Source organism: Anas platyrhynchos, chromosome 2 (genome assembly GCF_047663525.1).
Source record: "Anas platyrhynchos isolate ZD024472 breed Pekin duck chromosome 2, IASCAAS_PekinDuck_T2T, whole genome shotgun sequence".
NCBI classification, from domain to species: domain Eukaryota; kingdom Metazoa; phylum Chordata; class Aves; order Anseriformes; family Anatidae; genus Anas; species Anas platyrhynchos.
In genome coordinates, this window is record NC_092588.1 from 124099858 (window position 1) to 124125343 (window position 25486).

The 25486-nt window shown below is 39.0% G+C and overlaps 2 protein-coding genes across 8 annotated transcripts in view; one reads left to right on the forward strand and one right to left on the reverse strand.

Annotated features, from left to right (window-relative positions):
- JAZF1 (JAZF zinc finger 1) overlaps window positions 1-7855 on the forward strand; it is a 183661-nt gene extending 175806 nt beyond the window's left edge. Inside the window, exon 5 of the mRNA XM_027450981.3 lies at window positions 5463-7855. Coding sequence (XP_027306782.2) covers window positions 5463-5639 — 177 coding nt within the window. The 3' untranslated portion in view covers window positions 5640-7855. The remainder of the gene's footprint in view (window positions 1-5462) is intronic.
- Window positions 7856-8867: 1012 nt separating this feature from the next.
- The window catches only part of TAX1BP1 (Tax1 binding protein 1), a 56803-nt gene continuing 40184 nt past the window's right edge, over window positions 8868-25486 (reverse strand). For 5 of the 7 annotated variants that reach the window (XM_072033520.1, XM_027450979.3, XM_027450980.3 and 2 more), the window contains 6 exons: window positions 25260-25385; window positions 23225-23296; window positions 18556-18730; window positions 18082-18230; window positions 10708-10793; window positions 8868-10038 (listed from right to left, as the gene is read on the reverse strand). In XM_072033520.1, the coding sequence (XP_071889621.1) occupies window positions 9837-10038; window positions 10708-10793; window positions 18082-18230; window positions 18556-18730; window positions 23225-23296; window positions 25260-25385 (810 nt within the window). In that variant the 3' untranslated portion in view covers window positions 8868-9836. The remainder of the gene's footprint in view (window positions 10039-10707; window positions 10794-18081; window positions 18231-18555; window positions 18731-23224; window positions 23297-25259; window positions 25386-25486) is intronic. The other 2 variants (XM_072033519.1, XM_072033518.1) reach the window with 1 other exon arrangement.

Consider the following 25486-nt stretch of genomic DNA (forward strand, 5'->3'; position numbering starts at 1 on the left):
ATATAGGAAGACCAATAACGTTTGAGATAAAACAGTTGTGACAAGAACGAATAAACTGTGCGTGAAAACGTGTAGTGGATGAAAATGTGTTGCAGCGATCCTGCAGCTGTTCTGGGCTGCGCCTTCGCTGTTAGCAGCAGGTCACGAGACCGGGGCTCGTGCACGGTGCTGGGGGATCAGCTAATGCTTGCTTAAAATCCTGGTAACGTGAGCAGGAAAGCAGCATGCTCCCTTCCTAGCGACGGACAAGCCTGGTTTTGCGGAGCTGCGTCGGACCTGTGCAATGATTATTCTCCATCTCAGGGGGCAGGGCAGAGGGAAAGATGTTTTGAGCCTATTTTCCAAGTATTACTTTGCAGGTGTAACTGCATTAAGCGAGATTAATACTTTTCCTGTGTGTGGCAGAAGCTGTGTCGGACGGAGGGTACGGCATAAATGCTAAACCCCTAGCTCAGGAAGCAAACAAGCCATGGTGATTGTTAGAAGTCAGTATGCCCACAGGGCATCTATGCGTTGCAGAAAGCATTCATTTAATGGCACAGGCTAGAAGGAGAACCTTGTAATTTGCTATATCCTGTCTGTTCTCTGTTTGACTGCCAGCCCTCTGTCTTTTTATTGCCCAAATAAGCAAGCTGTTCCTGCCTGCTTCTGCTATCTCGCTACCTTCATCTCAAATGCATGAGGACTGTCTAAGGGATATCTCGTACACCATTAATGTTCGAGCAGTCGGACAGGGAACAAATTAATGACCCAGAGAGAGGCTGGCAGACAGCGAGCAGCAGCAAATAAAAAGTGCCGTATTTTCCTCAGAGACTCACCTCTGTTCAATCCAGATAGGAAAATACATTTCCTTTAGCTCTGCCTCACCTCATCTCTCTTTTCTGTGGGCTCTGCTTCCTTCCTTTTTTTCTTTTCAGCCTTTTTTTTTTTTCTGCTTTTTACATTTTTATCTTTGTTTCCTTCCTTTTAGTTTCGTGTCAGCTGTGTTTCTTGTTTCCTCTTCGTCTTCCTCCTACTTAACCCCCTCCTCAGATGAATTATTTGCTGAGTCTGGGTAGGGAGTCCTGTGATCAAAGCGCTGGGATTTTCTGGTGGGTACTGGATAATCACAGCCAGGGCTGTAAAACAATTATAGAGCCACAAACAGGAACACGGACATGCACATACAGTAATTGCCAGGCTCCCTTCACGGCTGAGAAAGGATGCATTCTTTTAGGGAGCGAGGAGGAAAGGAGAATGTACACAGTTTTCTTTTGTCTGGCCCTAGGTGACGTACGTTTGAGAAGCAGAGATGTTATTTTTAGGTGTGTTATTTGTACTGCAGGACTGCCCAAAGGACCCAGTAGGGTTTGGGGCTCCTTTTTGCAAACAATGTACAAGGATAAAAGATGGCCTCTGCACTGAAAAGTCATTATGGAAAGGTAAATACGACAAGAATGAGTACAACAAATACTCCCAAGGAGTGGGCTGGGGCGGACAATGGAAACTGTAATAAGAACATGTTTATACACAAGCCCAGATGAGTATCAGAAGACCCTACTGGCCTTCTGCCCAGCTGCTATCTGCTGGCAGTTTCCCATAGGCACTGCAGCAGAAGGCAGTCATAAACATTTAATTGTTCTTCAGGAACTTTTATTTTTTTAAGAAAATAAAATTGTTTGCTTATAAAATGCATTGGTACTAAGCCCTCTGTACAGTATGGCACAGATTTTTCTTGAAGGGCCAAAGATTCTGGAAAAAAAAAAGAAAAAGAAAACAACTTTAGTGGCTTGTAAACTTGTTTGTTGGGATATTCTGAAACAGCTAAAGGGATCTGGAGCACGCTGACTTCTAGGTGCCTAACACCCTCTGAAAGTAGTTTCTGAAGCTTGCTTTCTTTGTCATTTTACAGTTGCTGAGAGAGGAAATGCTGAGTATTGTAGAGTTTGTCATTTGCTGTTTCACAGTGATTTATCTGCTTTGCATTTGAAGCCATTAATTTGATTTTAGAAAATCATCCAAGTGATTGAGCAGAACCTTAACATCTTGTTTCTTCAGAGTTCACCCTGGCCAAACCTAGGCTTCACACTGACATTTAGGTGACCTCTCCAGTAGGCGGTGGGTGATGAGTTCTTAACATGCTTTGGAAGATGCCACCTGTGGGAGCTGAAGTGTGGATTGGTGAAGCTGGCAATTGGCTTTCCTTTTAGTACACCCCACCTGTTTGTATCAGTTACTTGGGTGCCAACTCAGGAGAAGGACATTCAAAATGCGTGTGTGATGTAGATAAACTGATTCAGGCAACTTCCAATAAAAGTTCAATGCACAATAAAGACAAAAATGCCATAAGTTATGAATATGTACTACTACAGACAAAACCCTGGAGTATTTGTCATAGTTTCTGCGGACTGTGCAAATACAATAACACGAGAATAGCTGTACATACACCCAAAACATAGTTATATGCATCTCTATCAGTGCAATCATGAAACAGGAAGACGTCAGCAGCTGATCTCATCGAAGCAAGCCTCAGTTCTCATCTCTCACCTACAGGCACTCTAGAAAAGCAAATTCGCCTAAGCTTCTCTTGGCCTTTGTAACATTTTTAGCTACCCAGAAGGTACAAGCTTGGTTTCTCTGTGCAGTCTGTGGATTATTCCTGAAGTTACGTGCTCTTCCTACATGAAAACCTAACAGTTTATCGGTGTGGGTACATTACCCAGGACTGAAATTCACTGGGGTGGTAGAGGTGCTTTCCTGAGTGCACCTGGTTTATGATGGTGTTTGAAAGGGCGTATAAACCATGGCTCATCTCTGTCCTTACATTGCCTTTGCAAGGGTGTTTTTTTAATTACTGTTGGTGTGTTGGTAGTTACGGTTGTTCCAGATTGTCTCACTTAGATATATTTGGCGTGTTCCCTTACTCATGGTAGTGATCAGTAGGGCACAAGTTGCGTGAGAAGCCAGAGCAGCACAGTTACGGGGCGAGGAGGAAGGAGGGGACACGAGGATGTTCCCGTTTCCCTGCCCTCCCTCCGAGGACACTGAGAAGCAGGTAGGCCGGGCTGCTAGGCTGGGTGGGATTTTTGTGAAGGACCAGCTAGGAGATGAGTCTGAAACAAGAAATCCACCTGAACCAGCCCTACTTGAAGAGGGTGGCATGCTCGTGTAGCTTGTGGTATGTGGTGGCTTCGTGGGCCCGTCCAGTGTCCTCGTGTCCCTGCAGACCGGGCAGTGCCAGGCTGAACTCCCCCGGCTCCTCCTGATCTGGTCCCGGGTTAATAATTGTTTCCTCCTGCTGAAGGTTTGTGAGTGCCCTTCCATGCTGCCATCTTCTTCCTCAATCACTTGTGAGAGTAAATAACGAGCAACCCAAGTAACCGGAGCAATAAAAGTGATGTATGGGTTTGGCAGCGTTTTTTGCCATACCTCAACAAACTCAACCCAGACATACAACAAAGTGTTTACATTGCAGCAGTGGAAAAAGTGCTGAAGAGTTGACTGTAATTCTAACAACAGCTTTCTTTTAGACACAAGTGCAGATCGGATTTCATCTTACACTGGCTCCTCATACCCTGCGTGTTTTGCTATTTCTCAAACCTTCCACGGCCCAATTAATTCCACACAGGTTGCTGTTTTAGCATTTCCTTAAATTTTTCTGCCTGAAATTACTTTCCCCTTTCATCAAAGCATGTGGTGCGTCCTGTACTTGAGGCTGAGTGGATCGTTAAAAAAAATCTGGAAGAGGAGAAGAGCACAGTTGGCACGGAGCAGTGAGGGCGTTCATGATCTGGGGAGTCCGTAATAATTGGTACTGGTCATTTAAAAGTACCTCGAAATGACTGCTTATAAAGAGTGAAAGTCTGAGCAGGCTTCTGCAGTTTTCAAGATAAGTAGAGGGTTTGGGGTTTACTTTGTTTTTAAAGTCTCACTGCAGCAGCAACATTTAGCAGGGTGCCCTGTGATCAGCACCATCGGGGCACTGGGCGGTGGCTGCTGCAGCCGCGCTCCTCCCGGCTTCGTGATGGGGGCCACAGGTTCCTCTTGGCCCTTTCTTGCTCGGCATTGTGTGGGCAGCATGTGGAGGGGACTGCCAGGAGCGTCACCGAGCACTTGGGATTTCGATGCAGAGTAAATAGGGTTAGGAGGGAGGGGAGAAGAAGGAAAGTGTTGGCAGGAGAGCGGTACCAAAGGTGGTTACCTCGTGCCTCTCTGATGTTAGATTTGTGATACGTGTAGAGTCTGGTGAAGTTCGAGGAGTTTCATCTCGGTTCTGTTTACAGAAGGCTTTTAACTCTTTTTTTCTCTTTCTTCTTCTCTTTTCTTCTTCCTCGTCCAACTGCTGCGAGTTCCAAGCTGGAGCTTCCCCCGTAAGCTGCCTGCTAACACAGCTGAGCTTGCTGCTCCAAGAGCCACGGGGACATTTTGTCATGTGTAACAACAGCCCGGGGCTCAGCAAAGACAAAATTCCTTAAGCTCTTACTTGGTGGGCTATATTAATTTTGGCTTTTTTTTAGTTAAAAAAATAATAATTTGAGGCAGACGTCTAGAAACTTTAGACAGGGTATGGTAGAGCCTATGGTAGAACCTTTGCTACAAGTCATCTTGGCTTCTTTTTTGGTTTTCTTGCTAGGAGAAGCTCTAATGAAACACAGTTTGCGTCCCCCTCTCCTCTCCCTTTTTTTCCCCCAAAAAATCCAAGCTCCCTTGGTGGAAGCTAATGTATACTGTGAGAAAGGGACTCTGTTAAGATGAACCCTAGAGAAAGCGGTATCGCGTGCTGGTTAGACCACAACAGCTCCTTCCATTTTTGCCAGAAAGATGCGAGGAGAGCAGTGGTAGGTTTTAGCTGCAGGATCCTCCAGTTTTAGCTGTAGGATCTTCCCAAACAATAGCTGTTTTGAAGATTGCTTCTCTGGATTATTTTCTGAGTGCCCTGCGCAACTCCGAGCTAGCTGCTCCCTGCAGTTAATTCTTCGGAGACAATGTGTAAACTATCAGAAGTTGCTGGTGCCTAAAGACATATCTACAAACAATGACACAGAGCGGAACAAAAACACCATGGGGGGAGCTCCAGCTTTTTGAAGAAGTGTGACTCGAGTCTTGATGCCAAACCTTTGTTTGCTTGTAAATGAACCTCGGGATAACATTTTTCAATGCTATATGAAAAAAAAAAAAATTAAAAAATGGCAGGAAGCAAAGAACATTTATGTATGATCCCACTAAGCAAGCAATATTTCTGGAAAGTGCCATGCGCTGGGAGATAACAATCAGAACTACCCAGGTGTGATACATTAGGACTGCACAGATCACCCTCCTTCCTGTCCCACCCTGTCTTGGAGCACAACACATGCACAACACCTGGAGGGTTCCTAGCAATTTGAGTAATTCTGCCCCTACCATTAGCTGGGTTGTGTTTTTCAGCAGACACCGAGGCGTTTCGAGGCCAATCGACCACTAACGCTCTGCTTTCTCGCTCGCAGAATGTGAATGGCATAAAGTACCACGCCAAGAACGGCCACAGAACGCAAATCCGCGTACGCAAACCATTCAAATGTCGCTGTGGAAAGAGTTACAAGACAGCTCAGGGCCTGCGGCACCACACAATCAATTTCCATCCCCCCGTGTCTGCTGAGATTATCAGGAAGATGCAGCAATAACATGCTGGTCACAAATGTGCCAAGAAATCCTCACCAGCAGTTGCTGATTTTGAGAACAGCCACCTTTTTCAGGGGAAGCATTCAGCAACCCTTTAAACAATTAAATGCATGCTTTAAAATTTTCTGTAATTTTGGAATGATGTATCTTTGTAGAGTTAATGATTTTGTACATTTGCACATGTAATCATCATACCCATTTTCATTACTTTGAGATAAGGTGCTATAAAAGCTATAGGTTCTTCAGAACTTTTTTTCTCCAAAAACAAGAAAATTAGGGGGCGTCGCGTATTTAGTTGTACTGAAGTGTTGAATAGGAGTAAGGGGAGGAGAGCTTGGCACTGATGTAATTTCAAGATTGTAATGTGATGAAGACTTCCGATGCATCTGTCAGTGTGTGTGCAAAACCAAAACAATACCACCATTGTCAAACTATAGTTAACATGCCTTACATTATGGAGTTATCAGTGGAGTAGCAAGTCTTTTAGGTAATGGAAATATAAATAAGAAAGAATGTTTAACATAATATGCTAAAAATATTTTCATACTTAAATAACATACATAAAAATGTGTGCTTGCTGTATTTTATATTATCTTGCAAATCTTTTTTTTTTTTTTTTTCCCCTCTTGAAATGCTGAAAATCTTGCCATTTGAACTAGTAAACAATCACGTTAGTGTTAGGAATTACTTTTTTTTTTTTTTTTTTTTTTTTTTGTACAAGATGTTATATTATGTTCATGCCCATCAAACTTTTGAGGACCAATATCCCAGTCCAACTAAATATTTACCCCTGAAATATCTGTTAGAAAGACATTTGGAAATACTTAAGTGCAAATTTATGTGTGTGTGAGAAAGAATTATCTTCATCTCAGATGAAGTCTTAAAGCACTTTGTAGTTCTCTATTGCCAACAGATTTAATGTTTTATGTGTTGCCAATTCTTGCAACTACTGTACTAGCATGTGCCTGTGGTTGCAAATAAAAATTAAAAATTCTGCGCATGGTTTAAGGAGGTCCATTATTTGTGCTCAGGGAGCTGCCGATGCCGCTCCCTCCTGTTCATTGTATTTTGAGGTTTTCTTTGTACGTTTTTTGCTTCTCGTAGGTCACTGCATTCCATTTGGAAGTGTCTGTTTAGCTTTACAGTTAATTTTGCTGAAATATGACATATGAGCCTTATCGAAGATTTAAGTGCTTCTTGCAGCAGGTGGTCAGAGAGTGACTTAGAGCTAAAGTCAGCATGAGAGAGCTTCGTGTCTGGGCCATACCTGAACATTTGTTGCTTACCATCCTGCCTTGAGCATTCTTCTCTCACAAGTGCTATTCTTGGAATTGAGCTGGCCAGTTGCATCGAGGGGGCACCCCCCACCCTGCCCCAACCTTGAAACACTGCTTACGTGGCAAGGGTCAGGGAGGAATGCAAAACGTTCAGTACAGTAATCGCCTTTGCTTATTTCCCATCCTTTTAAGTGCAAAAGAAAGCTCAAAACGTGAGGAATAAGCCTTTCCCTTTATTTTTTTTTTCCAAAGCTTTAAAGGAAAATGTTTTAAGGATGACAATTGCCTATTTTTTCAGCTGAGTAAAAAAAAAAATCTCTCTAAAAACTGGGAATCATCCTAAACGCTAAGGTTCGAACATCTGTATTTAAACAAAACACCACTTTTTCAAATCCTAAAGAGATGACAGTGGTTGTATTGCACAGTGCTGTCAGCTGGGTTTTGAGGATGATCCAGACATGAGAATTATTGGTACACAAAAGGCCCCATGGGGCCATTTCCTACCTTCTGCAGTTTTGGCAACAGACGTGGCCAACAACTATGTTTTGGCTCTGCTCCTAGTGCAAGAAACTACAGGCTGGGTAAGTAAATTCAACAGCTAAACAGTCGTAAAATGTCATTGTTGCATGTAAATTCCTTTCAACTATAAAAACAAAATTCCAGTTTCTATTTACCTATTCATTGTGACAGTATTATTAAACAGGTAAAGATGGGACTATTTTGTTATACTGTGTATAGTGAATGTATTGTACTGTGTCTGTGAAAAAGTGTGCTTTAAATTATATTTTCATATGTTTTGTTGGGGACAAAGTACTTTAAGTTTGAAAGTGACAGAGGTTTGTTTTAGAACTGAAGGCAACTTAACGAATTCCTGTCAAGAAAGCTGCTTATAAATGTAAATCAAATCACATTTAAAATAAACTGCCTCTGACCTAAAATGACTGCTCTCTACTTGTCACTAACATGGAGTGAAGCTCTTGGGCTGTCTTATTTGTGTATTTTTACTTTGGGCCCATCAAACTCTGTTCTGTAACACCTGCAGCAGCTTGAGAGCTGCATCCTTCACACAGCCAAACACACAGGGTGCTGCAGCCGGGAGGAGAAAATGGAGCATTTGGATGTAAGCAGGCAAAAGGACACTCAGGTTGCAGAGGATGTTTCCTTCCAGCGTCACACCAGGGCTCAGCCTGCCAGGTAAGAGGTGGTGGTGATGCTCCTGAACCCTCCCCTTCTAATGGAAGGGTATGAGAACCTTTCTTGTGAAGATTTTTCACAAATGAAGCCTCTAGCCCTAAGAAAAGAGGAATCGTTAAAATCTAAATTGCTATTTTAAGTGGCTGTGTGAGGGTGGCTATTTAATAGGGAAACTTCAGCAATTCCCTGTGTATGCACCTCAAAGAAGTCTGCTTTGGCACAACCAGGGTGTGAGGTTGTCTTCCTGTGTAGGATACCAACATCTGAGACTTCAGACACCTTTACTAATATGACCGTAACTTGAATAATGTTTATTTTTTATAGTGAGTTCTGTTTTCATACACTACTGAGTTATTAAAAAAATGGTAAAATATTGTTTCAGTACTTCCATGCCTTACCTTGAACTGTCTACCGACAGGAGTTTGGGAGTTTAAAAAAATGTAAAAACCTAACCTGGAATGCAGAGGACTGCTGTAGTAGCTGCTGCTCAGTGCCCTGCAGTCTATCTGTGTCATGCAGCTTTTAATAAACCCTGCACTGAACAGGATATTGCCTATGTTCACAAGTAAGAGCTGCACACAACAGAAGTTACTCAAACACTAAATCCCCAAGTCTCCCTAAAACAAGGCACATAAATAGATGTGAGCAGCAGTTACTTTGTCATACAAAACTGAACCATCATTTACTGCAATTATGTAAAGCCTAAACTCCAGCTTATTTTATGTCAAAATAAGTAGTGGGGAAAAAAAGACCACTGACTCCATGAATAATTCTGCTTTTAATGTAACAAGACTACTGTACAACAAGTGGAAAGCAATTTACTTAATACAGTTAGGTAAATATAAAATGTTTAGATATACACACATGTTTTTACTTACTGGAAAGAAATACATAAAGTTAAAATGCAGAAGGTTTTAAAAGCCCTAAGCAAAAATGAACACAATTCACTGTTGTGAAAATATAACAATATTTTCTACTGAATGCAATTGCAACATAATGGCAATGACTTTTTAAACAATTAATTTCTAGGCATTTAAGCACAACGGTTTCTTTCAACTCAAAAATTCTGCCTTAAAGTATAACGTACTTCACTGAACATTATTCCTTAAGGCAAGCACTGCATATGTAAAACTGAAGGATCTGCCATTACCTTTGTTGCAGGCATGTAATCTCACAGTACGTGCACCTACATTTCAGAAATGTGCTAGAAAACTATAGTTTCATTGGGTAAATTATGTAAATTATGCAACTCCCTGGTTTAACTGTTACTGATGAAAAGAGGCTACACAACTTTGCTAGGAGAAACACCTATTTATTACGTTTTTAATCACACCTCAGTTCTCACGGTCAAGATAAACCATAGGAGCTTTGGTGTTGTTTTACACAGCTGAAGAACATCACGAAGCTGGTCTCCTTTGTTCTGAGGCTGAGTCGTTCCTAAGTCCTTACAAATTCCAAATTCTACTGGATAGGGGAATAAATAGCTACATACACAACAAGGTCTTTTTTTTTTTTTTTTTTTTTTAGTATAATGTTAGGTAGAGGGAGAAGGTAACTCAAATAGCAGCTTACAGCCAGGATTTATCATGGCTCCCGTTAGAGTACACTAGCTTTTAATCAGAAATCTGCACTGTTAAAGAAAAGCTGTACTGTTGTTTTGTGGTTTGTTTTTCCATAGGTGGACTACTCAAAGTTGTTTCTTTTTAAGCTACACTGCAAACAAAAGATTTAATCAAAATTTAAAACGTTCTGATCAAAGTGCGTCTGGACGTGCCTCTCAAAGCCCTGCTGGTCGTAGTCAGGCGGGAACTGCTCGCTGCACATGGGGCACACCTTCCAGTGACTTTCCACGTGCTCCTCAAACTTGCTCTGATCATAGTTAGGGGGAAACATCACATCACAAAGGGGGCATTTCTTGTGCACATCAAAGCTTCACGAAGAGGTGGAGAGAAAGGAAAAAAAAAAAAAAAAAGGAAAGTTATTTAATCTGTTATTGCCAAATAAAATACAGAGGTAGGCTCCTGCTGCTGCTCTACTACTAATTTAAATTTGAGCAGACTTGGTATCTGTGTACGTATCACACAGTTAATTAAAATGTCTTAGCCGTAAGCCTTCAATACGGTTAATGTAGTTTTTTATACAGGGATTCCAAAGTAACTTGGCGCTTAAAAAGTTACATCATTTTGACATAATTCCAACCTCCACTGAATACAAATCTATTGAATGTCTTAATGGCCAAGCGGTTTCATGAGAAACCACTCTCTCTGCTCATAAATGCTTGCTCTTAGCAAACATAACACTTTATAAAAGCTCTAAACTTAGGTTCACAATTAGGTTGGAAAGAGGGAGAAAGAAAACAAAAGTTACTCATTCATTCACCAAACGACATTTGACATTCAGTCAAAATAAGGTACAACAAATAGTCTGCCCTGTGTAACAGCAAATTCTGATGGTTAATTGTAAACCAAACATCAATTGAAAATGCTTAAAAGTATTTCTCCTTCCTTTTCCAACCCCTCTCCCCCAACTTGAGTAAAGGACTCCAGCGATATAGAAGCCGATCCATCCCATTAAAGAGCAATAAAAGATAAACATTTACCTGGAATCAAAGCAAAAACCTGTTCCACGCTCATGCAAAAGAAGGCTGGGAGGATTGGGAGCAGAAGGTACAGTGTTGTCATCGTCCTGTTAAAAAAACAGCAGTATTTTAAATAAGAGGCAGCTACTTTCCCCCCTCTCAATACATCTTTTTGCTATCAAGCAAAACATGGCTGAAACTTAACCTTAGGATGAGTTTTACTTCGGTGTACAAAAGGGAGATGTGGTTAATGAACATGAAAAGCCAAACAGACTGCCTTTTGACCACGTCCATGTAACAGAAACCTGTGCCAGGACTACTAGAAAGCTTCTACTGATAGAGTAACTACGGAAATGCAGGTCACCTCACTGTTACTGCCTGGGGGCTCAACCAGAACAGAAAAACCTGTGTTAAACCACGTACAGGGCACCGCGCTCCATACTGTAATAGCCTGCTACCGAGAGCCAAAATTCAAAAATGAATTCTACACAATAGAACATCAAGTCAGGTTCTTAAAATCTGTCAACCTTAAATTACAGTAACAGTAAAGATAGATAGATAGATAGATAGATAGATAGATAGATAGATAGATGCTGGTGCACGTGCTTGCCTCCCCACAGTCAGGTTTGAGCGATCTGCCTGGGCTGCCATCGCCAGCCAAGCATGCCCCGCGCTGCACGCCGCAGTCAGGCGCATCAGCTAAATTGCCCTGTTGGGCTGCTTCCCCCATCAGCCCTGTCAGTTGTGCTCCCGGCACCACCACCACCAGCACGTGAGGAGCTGCAGCTGCAGCGCATGCTGATGAGGATGGTGGGGCTGACGCCTCTCAGGTTTGCCTCCATCAAGCACGGGAGGAAGGCAGCTCAACCTCTGGAGAATGCAAGCGCTGCTCCTCGCTGCTCACGAGAGAAGAAATCTGATCGTAACAGGAATGGGGAACTCCTAAGCAGAAAAATGAAGAATACCAACAGGGACTGATTCTGAAAACTTCCCTTCCGACGTGCTCAGGGCCACGATTTTTTGTTGGTCTTTGTTTTATACATATATATATATATATATATATATATATATATATATAAAATACATATATTTATGTATAATGTATAATATATATATATATATATATTTCATATAATGTGATATATATTATATATAATATATATATAATATATATAATATATTATATATAGTAGATATATTTATTTAGAAGATAGGTATAATTTTTAATATAATTATTATAATTTATATTATGTGAATATTATTATATGTATTTAATATGATATTTAGTATATATATTTATATGTTTTATATATGTGATATTTTTAGGAATCAAGATTTACACAAGCACAGCGATTTAAGCAAATACATTTAGGGGCGGAAACCAGCAACAGGAAAATAAATTGAAGGTAGGGGAAGAAAATGAGAACTGTGTTTTTAAGTCAATTCTTTATGCAGCATGAACACAGCACCATGGTTCTGTTCTACGATAACGCAGCACAAACCCATTCATCTCAAGGTGGGAAAACAGGTACATTCAGCAAGATTTTTGAAACTCCAACTCCTAAATAATTTTCCTTCTCATTTCAAAGACACAGTACATGCCAGAATTATGAATTATTTAGCTGGTCTGCAAAAACAGATGCAAGGGAGCATATATAACACGCGGTATGTTTCATACAGGTAGCTAACAAGTATAGTCAAATGTATTTCACTTTAAGGCTAACGTACTTTGTCCTTATGAAGAGTTAATGGAAATAGGGCAGGATGGGAAGATTCCCTCAATATTTTTCTTCTCCTGACAACAGCTGTTTAGCTTCAACCATTTAACATTTCCATTAAGCAGCTAGTGGGGCTTGCTGTGACAGATGCTAGCAACAGACATATTTTCCTGTCTAACTTGCTTGCTTTGCACCTGCAGTAAAAAGGGCATATGGGTTTTAAAATACTATTTGTTCCTTTTGTCACGGAAGAGGTAGGATGTATGTATTAAAGAAGAAAAACTATTTAAAGTACTCTCATACTACAATGCTACAGCTTATGTGGTGCCAGAAACATGACAAATTTGTTGAATACCAGACTTGTAAGTTCACCAGGACTTACCCGAGAAAATGAATCTGCATCTTTCTTGGGGAAAGAATAGTTTCACTACAAATACAGGCTCAATTAACACTTTAGAAAATACTTGCTTATAATCCTTTACTGTTTGTCACTCAGTTGTTTCTTGACCACGAGGTATGTTTTGTCAGCACTTACTTATTAACACTTGGCTAAAAATGGCAAGGTGGACAAGGTGCTCCTCTGGTGAAAGAGCTCCTTCAACACCTTCAGGCCCTGCAGTAACCTTTGCGTAGGACAGATGAGCAGACCCCATGACAAGTGCACAGGCTATTTGTTTTATGAAGGGTCATTAACTGTTCAGCTATTTGAGCAAGTAGTCAGGATTTACCAATACCAAATACCAACTAGGTGTGAGGGCATTAACCGTAACTATGTGGCTGATGTGATGGGTCTCCTCTCCCATTCAAAATTACCAATGGATACAACAACAAAAAAACAACTTTTGGAACAGGTCTTTACATGGACCTGAAAGAAACTGCTCACCTGGACGCCCAACTGTACCAGCATTCAGGACTGAGCATTCCTCAAGTAATTCATTTTCCACATGAAGGTTACACTACCACAAAAATCATAGTCTTCCCTATTGCGAAAGAGAATATCTAAGTCTTTAGGCGTGCATTACTCAAATACAAAAACAGTGAGTGGCAGTGCCTTGCAGGCACTGGCTTCAACAAAGGTTTGAATTATGAACAGTTTCAAAAAGGCTTTTCTCATGTCAGAATAACATTGTTCTGTGCCTCCCAAGGATATAACTTCTCATGAACCAGTTCAATTAATGATAAAAATCATACTGTGACCTCCTTCCTGTACCTTCTGACCTGTGCACCATGCAGGAATGGCCATATTAAACAGCGTGGTATCTTGAGATATGGAGAGTCTGTCTCCTCACCGTACTTTTGCTCTTGGCCAAGTAAATATGTATGGGAAGATCAGTTCTTAACCTTTTCTTAAGCTTAACCCCAAAAAGAAGAAAGCAAATCTATACAGAGCATCCCTCGCAGTATGTATCACAGGGATCACCGTATAATTAAGGAACAGTACATTAAGAGCAGACAATAACTGGTAACATAATGGTAACTGTCTTCTGTTTGGACAACAAATACATCACTAGCAAAGAGTTCCTTATCTAGAAGTTAATATGGGGCTCTAATACAGGACTTCATCACTGCCTGGCAGTATTTCACAGCTGTTCTGATCACAACTTATGCTTAAGGAATACACAATGAACAATAACTAAGAATTCTCAGACATTCCCCTAGAGGTAACTTGGAGAAAAAACAGGAAAATGTGCCATTTCATTGGATTCATCCAGCAGTCTAAGTATTTCTAGCATTTCAGATAGACAAAACTCCCAAAGTGCACCCCATAAAAGTCAGGCCTATATGAAGGGAGGACAGCTCTTACAGGTCCACAGTCACTGAGGGCCTGGTTTCTTCCAGTTAGTAAAACCAGTGATGCATTCCTCATTCCTATAAAGGATGTCAGATTGGAAAGCACTGTGTAACATTTTAAAACCGGCCACTCTCCCTTAGTAAAACCAAGCACCCCCTGAAAACCACAAAGCCAAAGCAGGAAGGCCAGATGAAGCTGCTTTACAGAAAGAGTTTGGCAATAACTGCATTATCACACAGCACTTATACAATTACACATAATAAAGTGTGATTTTAAAAAAAAAAAAGTCTGTTTGCCATCAAAAAATTAAGGGAAAGTAGACATTAATAGTCACATACAACCACAACTCACCTAATTTTACCAAAACTAACCAACTCTGTCTCAGGTAATACCTACTGCTTTACTGATTACAATCAAAAGCTCACATAATCAGTTCCAAGTCTGCCAGATGGAAATTAGCAACAGGGACCTGTGACCCAGAACAAAACCCCCAGACCTGACCTGACATTGAGATGCTGTCACCAGCAAGGTGACACCATCTCAAGCTCTAAACCATCAGAAAGCAGCCACAGCAGCTCCGTACAGTGCAGGTAACCAGAGAGAAGGGCTATTCAAACACTTCACAGTCTCTCTATTCCTCTCTGCAAGCAGCCAAGAGGTACGTGGGTATCTGGATGCCAGCTACTCCTTTTATGTCTATGCTATAGAAAAGGACAGTAACAGGCATCTCCAGTAAGATCGGGCTGATGAAAGTAGTTAAGTGGTTGTGTGTTTTTTTAATGTTATTTGGCTAAAAGAAAGACCATTGTGGATTCATCTCAATATCCTCACCTGGCCGTCAGTTGCCAAATGTTACACTCCACACTTTTCCTGTGACTCACAACATTCTTTAAGAGTCTCGGGACAGTTATTCTGGGCTTACTGCCAACCGTAATCAGGTCTATATTTCTAAAACTCACTTTATTATTAAAAATATATTTTTGTTTATGGACCTCTCCCATGCATACCTGCTTCTAGAAGTGACTTGCTCCAAACGATTACATTTGGTTCAGTTACGAGAGCATGAGCAAATGGAAAGCCAGTGCTGAGCAGATGATGGCAGGAACTTGTGGCAAGTCAAATATTCTACACAAAATCAATACCGCATGCATGCTTATCTGTGATGATTAACACAGGGCAGCTTATTCCTCTCAGAAATCACTGTTTAACTGGCCCTAGGTAGTAGTACAGTTGCAGAGGAGCGATTCTACCTCATCTCCTGTCAGAAAACACAGCGTGGAGAAGCATTCTGAATTTCTCCTCTGCCATCCAGATTAATGAAGCTTATAAAGTGACTCAACTGCATGGAAATGAGAGCAGCAACTACAGCAGGTAAGTCTGACTTGCTAGGCTGCCTCCGTTTGCTGAACTATTCCTTAGGTTAGAGGGATACCTGAAAGAAAACGAAGTGCCATTCCTGTTCTTCCCCATTCTGGAGAAGCAAGTGGAAAAGGTTTCTTAAACACGCATGCATGCACTTCCACCCCCTTGCCTTACAGACTGAAAAAAGGTCAATTTTGGTCAAATCTGCGTATTACAGTTGTGTGTATACAGCTTCTACTTCAAATCCCATACGTATCATAGTCTCAGGGCCCAGAAGATACCTCCTCTTAGACAAGATAAATATTGTAGGCATTTTCATCACCGTACATGAGATACCACCAAAACATCCATGCTGTGGTGGAAGCGACAGTACCACCAAGCTCTTAACCTAGCATAAGATGCAGTAATAGCAATGCAGAGGGGAAGACAACCAGTCCATACAAGGGTAACACAGCAGCAAGACTACCAGAGTTTTTCTTCTGGGAAGGAACCTTCTGCCAGCGAAGAGCTCTGTATGTTTTTGGTTTTAAAATGCACATAATTACATTTCATACAGCTTATTTTGAAAACCAGTAAAACAAACAGTAATCTTCATATGTGTACATTTGTATCTGCTGATTTGAGTCAGCCATGTGCCCTTGGGGCCAAGAAGGCAATGGCATCCTGGAGAGCATTAGGAAAAGTGCTGCCAGCAGGTTGAGGGTGGTAATCCTCCGCTTCTGCTCAGCCCTGGTGAGGCCTCACCTGGAGAGAGCTGGGCCTGCTGAGCCTGGGAAAGACCAAGAGGGGATCTTACCCATGTGTACAAATATCTGAGGGGAAGATGTCAAGAGGATGGGGCCAGGATCTTTTCAGCGGTGCCCAGGACAAGAGGCAACAGGCACAAACTGCAGCAAAGGAAGTTCCAGCTTAATATGAGGGGGCACTTCTTTACTGTGAGGGTGACAGCGCACTGGTTGCCCAGAGAGGTTGTAGAGTCTTTATCTCTGGAGATACTCCAAAATTGACAGGATGCCATCCTGTACTACATGCTCTAGGTGATCCTGCTCGGCAGGGGGTTGGACTATGTGTTCTCCAGAGGTCCCTTCCTACCTCAGCCATTTTGTGATTCTTCATGAGGCAGAGCCTGTCATTTCTGCAGAACTTACCTACACATATGGAAATTCTCCCTCGTTACTTAAGTTTTGCATTAGAACTATTTTATCTTTAGCATATTACTAGATCTCTCTAGAAAGATTTTTGCAACTGCTCATTTCCATGTACACTCTACACATATAGCCTATTTTTGGGGTGAGAAAGTAACGGATTCTCATTTGAAAGTAAAAAAATATATATATAAATTACTTGATTTAAAGGCACCTTTTCACAAGTTGAACTTTATTTAAGCCTGTTATATTCCATCTCATTACAAAAATCTAAGCTGTGTCAGCAAATGAGCACAAGACTCTAGCACTGTTTCTCTTGGGTTTGCAAGAGGGCAAAGCACATAGATCAGAAAGAACACCCTGCTAATTAAACTGAAGCAGATGACTAAAGAAGAGAAGAGCTTGTCATATGTAGTATCTACGTCAAGAATGATCAGTTTAAATATGCAAAATGTGAAGTAAAGGTGGGCAACAGCGTTAAGCTCACATTCTAGATCTTAAACAGGCTGGAGAAGTACTGACAGTTTTTCTAATTATTCACAGTAATGGACATTGGGGGCAAAAGGTAGGAGGGAGAAATACATTTTTCTCCATTATAGGTGCTGAGCACCAGGGCTAAAATCATGCCTGTCTGAACACTGATCAGCTTCTGCAAAGGTTAATAGCAATTAAATGTGGCAAACTAGACTAAATGAGAAACAGGTCATGATACCACTGTACTTGCAAAGAGCACAATACTTTGCAGAAAAGTATTTCTTGTTTAATATTTTTGAAGGTGCAAGGGTTCTTGGAATAAAAAAAGAATAATAAGCCTGTTCCTGTTCAAATGAAGACATATGGTCCAGTTCATTACAGAAGCCAATTTACTAAAAGTGTATCTTATAGTGGAATATGAAAGTTAACTGTATTAGAAAGAAAGCTAACCAGTTTCCACTTAAAACATAAAAAAAAGGAATCAGTGAGAATCTGTCACTTTCAGTTTCACCAGTTTTAGGTAACAGTCAATTAACGGCTCTTCCAAATAGATGCTTAACAGGAAAAAAATAAAATAAAATAAAACAATGAATTTAACAAATACAGATTCATAAAAGACAGAAAGAGAGATTAATATATAGAGATAAAATATCTAATACTACAGGAATTTTCTTTCAGTGTTTAACTGAAAATACCGGTACCAGAATCCTTTAAGTTTTCATTTGTTCTGATACAACCCACTTTCCACATACAAATTAGGAAGTGATTTAAAAAAATAAAAATTCCATATTTAAAAAATAGGATCACGCTTCTTAGATACTGAAAACCTGTGGGAAACTCTTGAATACTCAGTAGTAAATATATCATCAAGGAAAAATGAAGATAATATAAAAGGTTAACTTACATTGCTGTCCTCAGGATCTTCTAAACCATCAGGCCGACTAAGATTGCGTGAAGGCTGACTACACACTACGTCATCTTCCAGTTCCCAAAAGGAAGTTCTAACAGGTGGTCTTTGGATCTCATCAGGATTAAAGGCGCCATCTGCTCCATCTGAAGAAAAATTAATTAGCTCATCTTTGTTCAGTAGTATTTTGAGATTAAAGATGTGCTATGTTACATTTAAATCAGGGCTTTCGAACATTTTTGGCTTTGATAGGATAAAAGAAGAGGAATCTTTTTTCTAAAGGTGTCTCTAAAATTTTGTTTCCCTTATTGATTCTCATCAATAAAATAAAGGTCCTTAATGGTATTCAGTAGCCAATAAAGAAACTGTACATCAGTGTACAGATGGTTGGTACTTAAGCTGCACGGAATGAAACATTGTTTTTGAAACAGTAAGAGAGAAATTATATTTGGGGGGAAAAAAGTTACTTACCTCGTCTTTCCTGAATTGCATAAGGGTTTCCATATTGCAATACTGGTAGCCTACTTGTCACTGCAGGAACTGGTCCATTTTCCTCTGAGTATGGGTTGCGAAAATGCAATGTTGGCTGTGAAATCTGTCCTTCCATCATCCTTCCAGCTTGATTTCCTGGTGTCCTGCCAAGTTCCTAAATAATACAAAGTTTAAAATGTAATTACTCTATGGAGTCACAGCAAAAGTTTTAAATTTTTATGAAATATTTAGATGTGTTTTTAAAAACACATCTGCTAATCTTCACACCCTCCTTTCTTCTTGGTCTAGAGTCAGATATGCCACTAGAACAAAGAAAAGAAAACACAGGATATTTTGAAAAATTCTTCTGTTTTGTTGTCACTTAGTTCAGATTGCATCAACTCAACTGCCACGTTTTTCAAGAAGTATCTGCATCTTACGAAATGAAGAAAAATCAGTGAAACAAGTAAAGAATGGAGGTGTTCAAGGAAAGGTTGGACATGGTGCTTAGGGACATGGTTTAGTGGGTGACATTGGTGGATGGACCAGATGATCTTGGAGGTCTTTTCCAACCTTAAAGATTTTTTGACATACATACATATATATACACACATATATACATATATATTTATACATGAATGTATGTTCAACACCAGCCCTATTAGACTGATAACTCATTCTCTACCATTGATAAAATTCAGACAAATTTTTCAGACAATTGATTCGCGGAAGTAAAACCTATTACTCAAGTTTGGTTATTCTTGTTTATGTTAACAAATAGAAATTATTGCCAGTTTTCAGAAAGATAATCCAGATCAGGTTAGTTATTTAAAGTATAATATTTATATTTTTAAGCATCATACAGAACAAAACTGCATGTATATTACTACACAATTTCAAATGAGCAGCATCTCAATGGGAAGTTATATATTTTCATGCATAGATTTCAAAGTTATTGCACTTCCTCTGAAAAATAATTTGCACTTACTTTAAAGGTTTGATGAGCAAAGTTCTAACTCATCCATATTTATCCCTCCCTACATTTATTTTGTAAAGTTAAAATGAAAATCATTTTCCTCAACTATTTTAATATGTGTGAACTTGCGGTTTAACAAAAGTAAACGTGTATCTTACTTCCAAAATTCAATGTTTTCATCCAAAATATTAAATTGCTGAATTTATTCAGGGGCTCCAAGAACCTGCTTTATTTAATTATTTGTATCAGAAAGGCAATTAAATTTTCCAGAAAAGCTCAAGCAGAACTCTTCAAGATATTCATATATGTAAAATCATGAATTGTTACATATAAGCCATATAGACAGTAATTATTACGAGCTACTAAAGGATTTAAATAACTTACATACCATCAAAACTCTAAGCCAATATATACATTAAAAGACAGAAATTAAAATGACTTAATTGAGCAGTGACTGAGCCAGTGCCTCAGCTATAATTCATCCAAAGAAAAGTCTTTTTCTTTTCCTTCCATTTAATAAAACGAGTTCTGCAAAGAGCTCGTGTCACAAACTCCAAAGGAAAAATGTCATTTACATTTCAGAGCCAGACAAAAATTTCTGAGATATAAGAATAAAAATAATAATAAATGTTTTTAAGACAGAGGTTTCCTGATCATTTTTTTTTCCTTTCTGGTTAGCATTTTCTTTTAGGTTCTCATTTAACATGTGCTAATGTAATGTTAACAAAAACCTCTAACCCAGAAGTGTGTCTTTTCCCCAGAAGGCTTTCAATTTAAACTTAAAACCAAGACCTAAAACACTTATTTAACTACACGAGAAGTAAAACGTCTCAGCTATTAAAAGGAACAACCCAAAACGTTTTTCTTAACAACAAACAGGTAAGCATCAGCCCAAACTCTAGAGCCCAAAAATGCAACATCAGCTTTCAGTCTCTGAAACAGTAAATACTCAAATGAAAAAAGATGGAAACTACACATTTACATCAGGCACTGGCACAGGTTGCCCAGAGAAGCTGTGGATGCCCCATCCCTGGAGGTGTTCAAGGCCAGGCCAGATGGGGCTTTGAGCAACCTGGTCTGGTGGGAGGTGTCCCTGCCCATAGCAGCTGGTTGGAACCAGATGATTTTTAAGGTCCCTTCCAACCCAAACCACTCCACAATTCTACATACTATCAGGTTTCAGACATTGAGGGCTTGGACTCCCAACAGTAACAACGAAGTATTTTTAAAATAGGATAGAAGTGCTTTCCACAAACAGAAAGGCAGCTTACAGAAAATTATCTTTTTTTTTTTTTTGAGTGCTGGCTGTAAACACAATACTTCAATTACTTTTTATGTTCTTTTAGAAAACATTCTAATAGAGGACAGCGGATTTTCTGCACAACACCCTTCAAGTAAAATATCCTCCTGTTGATATGATATAAAACTAAGCTAATGTTACTTTAGATTTATAGACTAAATTCCATATATGATTGAAATGGTTAGGGTTAAATGGTTAGGATTACGTCTTAAAATTTTAGTGAGCATGTAAAATCTAAATAATTAATCTTTACTCAATACAAAGCAGGAACAATTAATTATCAGTGAAATTAAGACTTTCCTTTTTAAAATCAATTTCTCCTGCAATATGGAAGCAGTTTAGAATGAGAAGCAATGGCATTAATACTTTAATTTTAGCATCACGTAAGATTAAAACAGAGTGTAGATCAAAGTGATTGTAAAAAGGTGCTGTAAAATAGTCTTAGCCAGAAGTTGGACAGCTAGGGTAGAGACCGATTAAAAATCAAAGGCTGTAAGTATGTAAATAAAATAGAAACCAAGTAATTTTATAGGCTTGAAGAGACAGCAAATGAACATTTTTAGCATGCTATGTTTGGTGACATTTATAAACAAACACTGATAATGGAGCATAAATTGAAAAGCTGTTTACTATACTGTGCTTAACCTTTTAAATCATGGTTCCAGTCTAGCAAGGCACTTTGATTCTTCTTTGTAATGTAAATATCTATAAATTTGGTAGACAAAGTTCCAAGGTTTTATAAGTTCCATACATTATTATTACAGTTGCTCTCCTTCTTATGTGTGGTGTTTAGAATTACTGCCTCCAGCTAAACTAGATTAATTAAAACTTAACTTTTATTGTGCTTTCTTTTGAATTAGAAAAATATGAAAGCTGTATTAAAATTACATCATTGTTTAAACAAAGAGAATTTAAATACCAACTACTTGAGATTCTAGAATTCTACAAAACGGTATCTTAATCTGAAATTAGTTCCATTTCAATTTACCAGTGTGCAAATTCCTGTGTTTAACAGATATCTGTTCATACTGGAATTTTTTTTCACAGGATGTGTTTAAGTAGTCTGAACAATCATAACTTTTCCACAATATCATGCAATACTGTTTGAATGTGAATTGATTTTATTGCTTCGCTTTTCACAAAAACACCGTTTTGATTAATTGCCATATAATACCTAAGAGGTACTTCCAGCAGTAGCACATTAGCATTAATATTTCAGAATGCACTTGTCTGATTTTTACAGTAATGGTAACGAATTTGATTAGACAGAGAGCTCTTGAAAGCAGCATCCCATTTTCTATCATATAGTTAAAAAGCAAAGTACTGCTTGTTTATCTTTCTTCTCTGATAAAGGTATTTTTTTCAGCTGTGGTTTACTTAAGTCACTGCTGCCACATATGTCAAGCTGCTCTTATTATTACAAGTGGTCAACAAAGAGAACCGCAGATGTCAAACGGACTTGGTTGTATGCACACATCATCAAAAACCTAGAGATTTTACTGCTGAAACATGTGCATCTCTAGTTATAGGCCACGACTGGATAAAAGCAAAAACAACCCTAACCAGTGATGGAAAAAATAAACTGTCAGGCTAGGTATGTAGTATTGACATCTTACACCAAGATTTCAAAGGGAATAGGGTTTACTAATCATGCTGCCTGTCAGCCAGTAACTCCTGAAAATATCAGAGAGTGTCTCTCGCAAAGAAATGAAATTCTTCCAACTTATGCTCTGTTAAGAGGAGAGAACAGCTGCAGCATGAAGCCAAGAATGATCTTTTCTTTTTGTTTGGCCAGGAAGCACATGCACGCATCAGACATCAGCCTCTAGCCATAAAAGAAGTGAACCTCTTTCAGTAAGGGATACCAAGGAGTAGAACAGGAAGGAGGCTCGAAGTTCACTGAAAACCTGCTGAAAAGCAGGGATGCTACTGAGGTGAGAAAGGAAAAAGTGACAGAAATCCAAACATTTGGTAAAATGTGGAGCTAACTGCAATCTGAAATTATTAACTTACAGCACAATCTGCAAACAGAAAATTATTTTAGATCCTAGATAGAGTATTATTCTAGACAGAATGGAAGAAAACTTGTGGCACTGTAATGTTTTTGTTAATGTAGAAAATGTTCTAGAACACTATTACAAAACAGTAACAACTATTTTCAAAGGTTGAGTCAGTTTTGGGAAATTGGTATTCTGTGGTTTACTTTTTTCTTTTTAGTGTTACCATCTGAACTTGCAGTTTAAAATGCTAATTCATTTTGGCAAAATATTCAAATATGGAGAAGTACCTTTGAACTGTAAACAAATTATCACTTAAAAGTAAACTGCAATTCCTCAAATCAAAGAGCCCCACAGCTGCCAGTTTACAATATTTAACAGCAGTCCTGACAATACCTTCTCACTGGTAAAGAGTTCCAGCTGTGATGCCAGTTCCTTTATTCGTCTCTCTTTTTCCGCCAGCTGAACCTATATGAAAATCAGATTCAGTTTACAGTTCTTATATTACTGAATAGATACTACTTCCCTGCATATTATATCATGAAAACAGCGCATTCAATTACTACAGTTCACCTTTCAGATGGAAAAAAAACTTGTCTACTATATTCACATGAAACACCTAGTACTACCACAAATAATCAAACATTCTCCGTAAGTTTATCTATGGGGTAACAGCAAAGACACTGGCAACCTTCTCTTGTCAGTTTTCAGAAAACAGACATGGAATGATGAAACCCCAAGTTAAAAAAAACAAGAGGAACACCAGTGTTACTAAAGGCAAAGAGGGACGCTACTCTCCAGAAACAGCTGCAGGTTTGCAAGCTTCATCACACTATTTCTAAGGAATTTGCCAGCAAGTACTTCAGTGATTTCTTCCATTCACTTCTCTCCATCTCATGTCCCACAACAGAACTGAGAGAACCAAACCACCCTCCCAGCTCAAAGACACTACAGTTGTTTCAGAAACACCCACCACGTGGCCCTGTTGGGTGATCAGGGAGAAGACAGATGCAACTGACATATTACAGAAAGCTTTTTCCTCTTTGTTTCCAAATTATTACTTAAATAACCTTTCTCTTCAAAGTGCTGTTTTATTTGGATCCTGGTTTACTTTGAAAACCACCTTTCCACTTATTTATCTGGCATATAAATGCAATACTTTGTATAGTTAAATATCTTTTTGTTTTTGTGTTTTTGTTTGTTTGGGTTTTTTTTGGTTGGTTGGTTGGTTGTCCTTTTTTTAATTCTGAAATTTTCTCCCTTAGTAGAGTTCATACTGACTGGGACAAAAAGCTCATTTTTTCCTCCCCTCCTTGCACCCTCCTGAATAAGAAGTAGTTTTGAATTGCAGCCAAAATACTTTCAGTTCTGGAACCAATTATTTATTACTCCTGCTGTTGAGAAGTTAAAAAAGAAACTGTTTTTTCATTAAATTATGTGTGGCAACTGATCACTGTTAATTAATGAAGTTAAATAAATTTGGAAGAGTCATGCATTTTATAAAAGTGAAATTAGAGCTTTAAAAGAAGTATTGAAAATCACACAGTGACTACACAGCCTACATAGTGCTGAAATGCTCCATAGAGCATTTCAGTATTTTATAAAGAAAAAGTGTGGTAATTTCTAACGAGGTAGGGCTCCTACTAGAACTGATATAATCACAATTCTGTTTAAATCCTGTTCATTGCAATGGGTAAAGACGGGCAATATAGAGCATTTCTACCCTACTGCACTAACAATCACCATTAGATTGAGCACAAGCATAAAAGCTGGTCTTGGGGAAATCCATTGCATTTATCTTTCCCTTGTTTACCCAACAAGCCACCACAACATATGTTCCAGTATCACAGCCTCAACGATTAAGGTTCTGTGTAAGAAAGCTGTCCATTACACTTGACTTTCTGGTGCATGCATGTTACGTCACCATACCAAGATTATAGTTGATCTCCTCTAAATTAAATCTCTCAAAAACATTTTAAAAACAAAAAAACAACGCATCATTTATAGTGACTCTCTCGTTAATTCAGGTGAAATGCATTAGGTGTTAGTATACTGGTAACGTTGCATGCAGTAGGAAGATTTTAGATAAATATGCCAATCAATATTCCTGCTAGTATTATTGTAAGCAACAGAAATTAGAACTCTAGCCCTTTTTTCCTGTAACACAAGATTAAAGTCATTTAAAGGTTTCTTTAAATCCACAATATGAGAAGACTGATAGCCATTTAGTAAGTATATTACTTAGCAAGTCTGTCTTACTTTAAAAGAAGCATTAAAAGAACATGCTGTTCCTACAAATTTTCTATTCAGGGCAAAAGTATATTTAGTGTTTTTGTCTCATTAAAACCCTTATTACTCCAACTATCAGAAATGAGCATGTAAGTTAAGAACAGGACACCATTCATTGTCACAAACAAAATCCATAACTTACTTTATACTGATCCTCCTTTGCTGCCAGCTGTAATTTTATACCCTCATTGATTTTCACTTGTTCTTTCCACTTCAGCTCCAGTTTAGCAAGTTCATCAGCATAAACACTGCATTTCATCTTTTCACCCTATAGTGGTTCATAGCACAGCATTAAGCATTTTTTTCCAAACAATGACACTGAATAACTCTATGCTTCCAGAACTATTTACGTCATTATTACTATTTTAC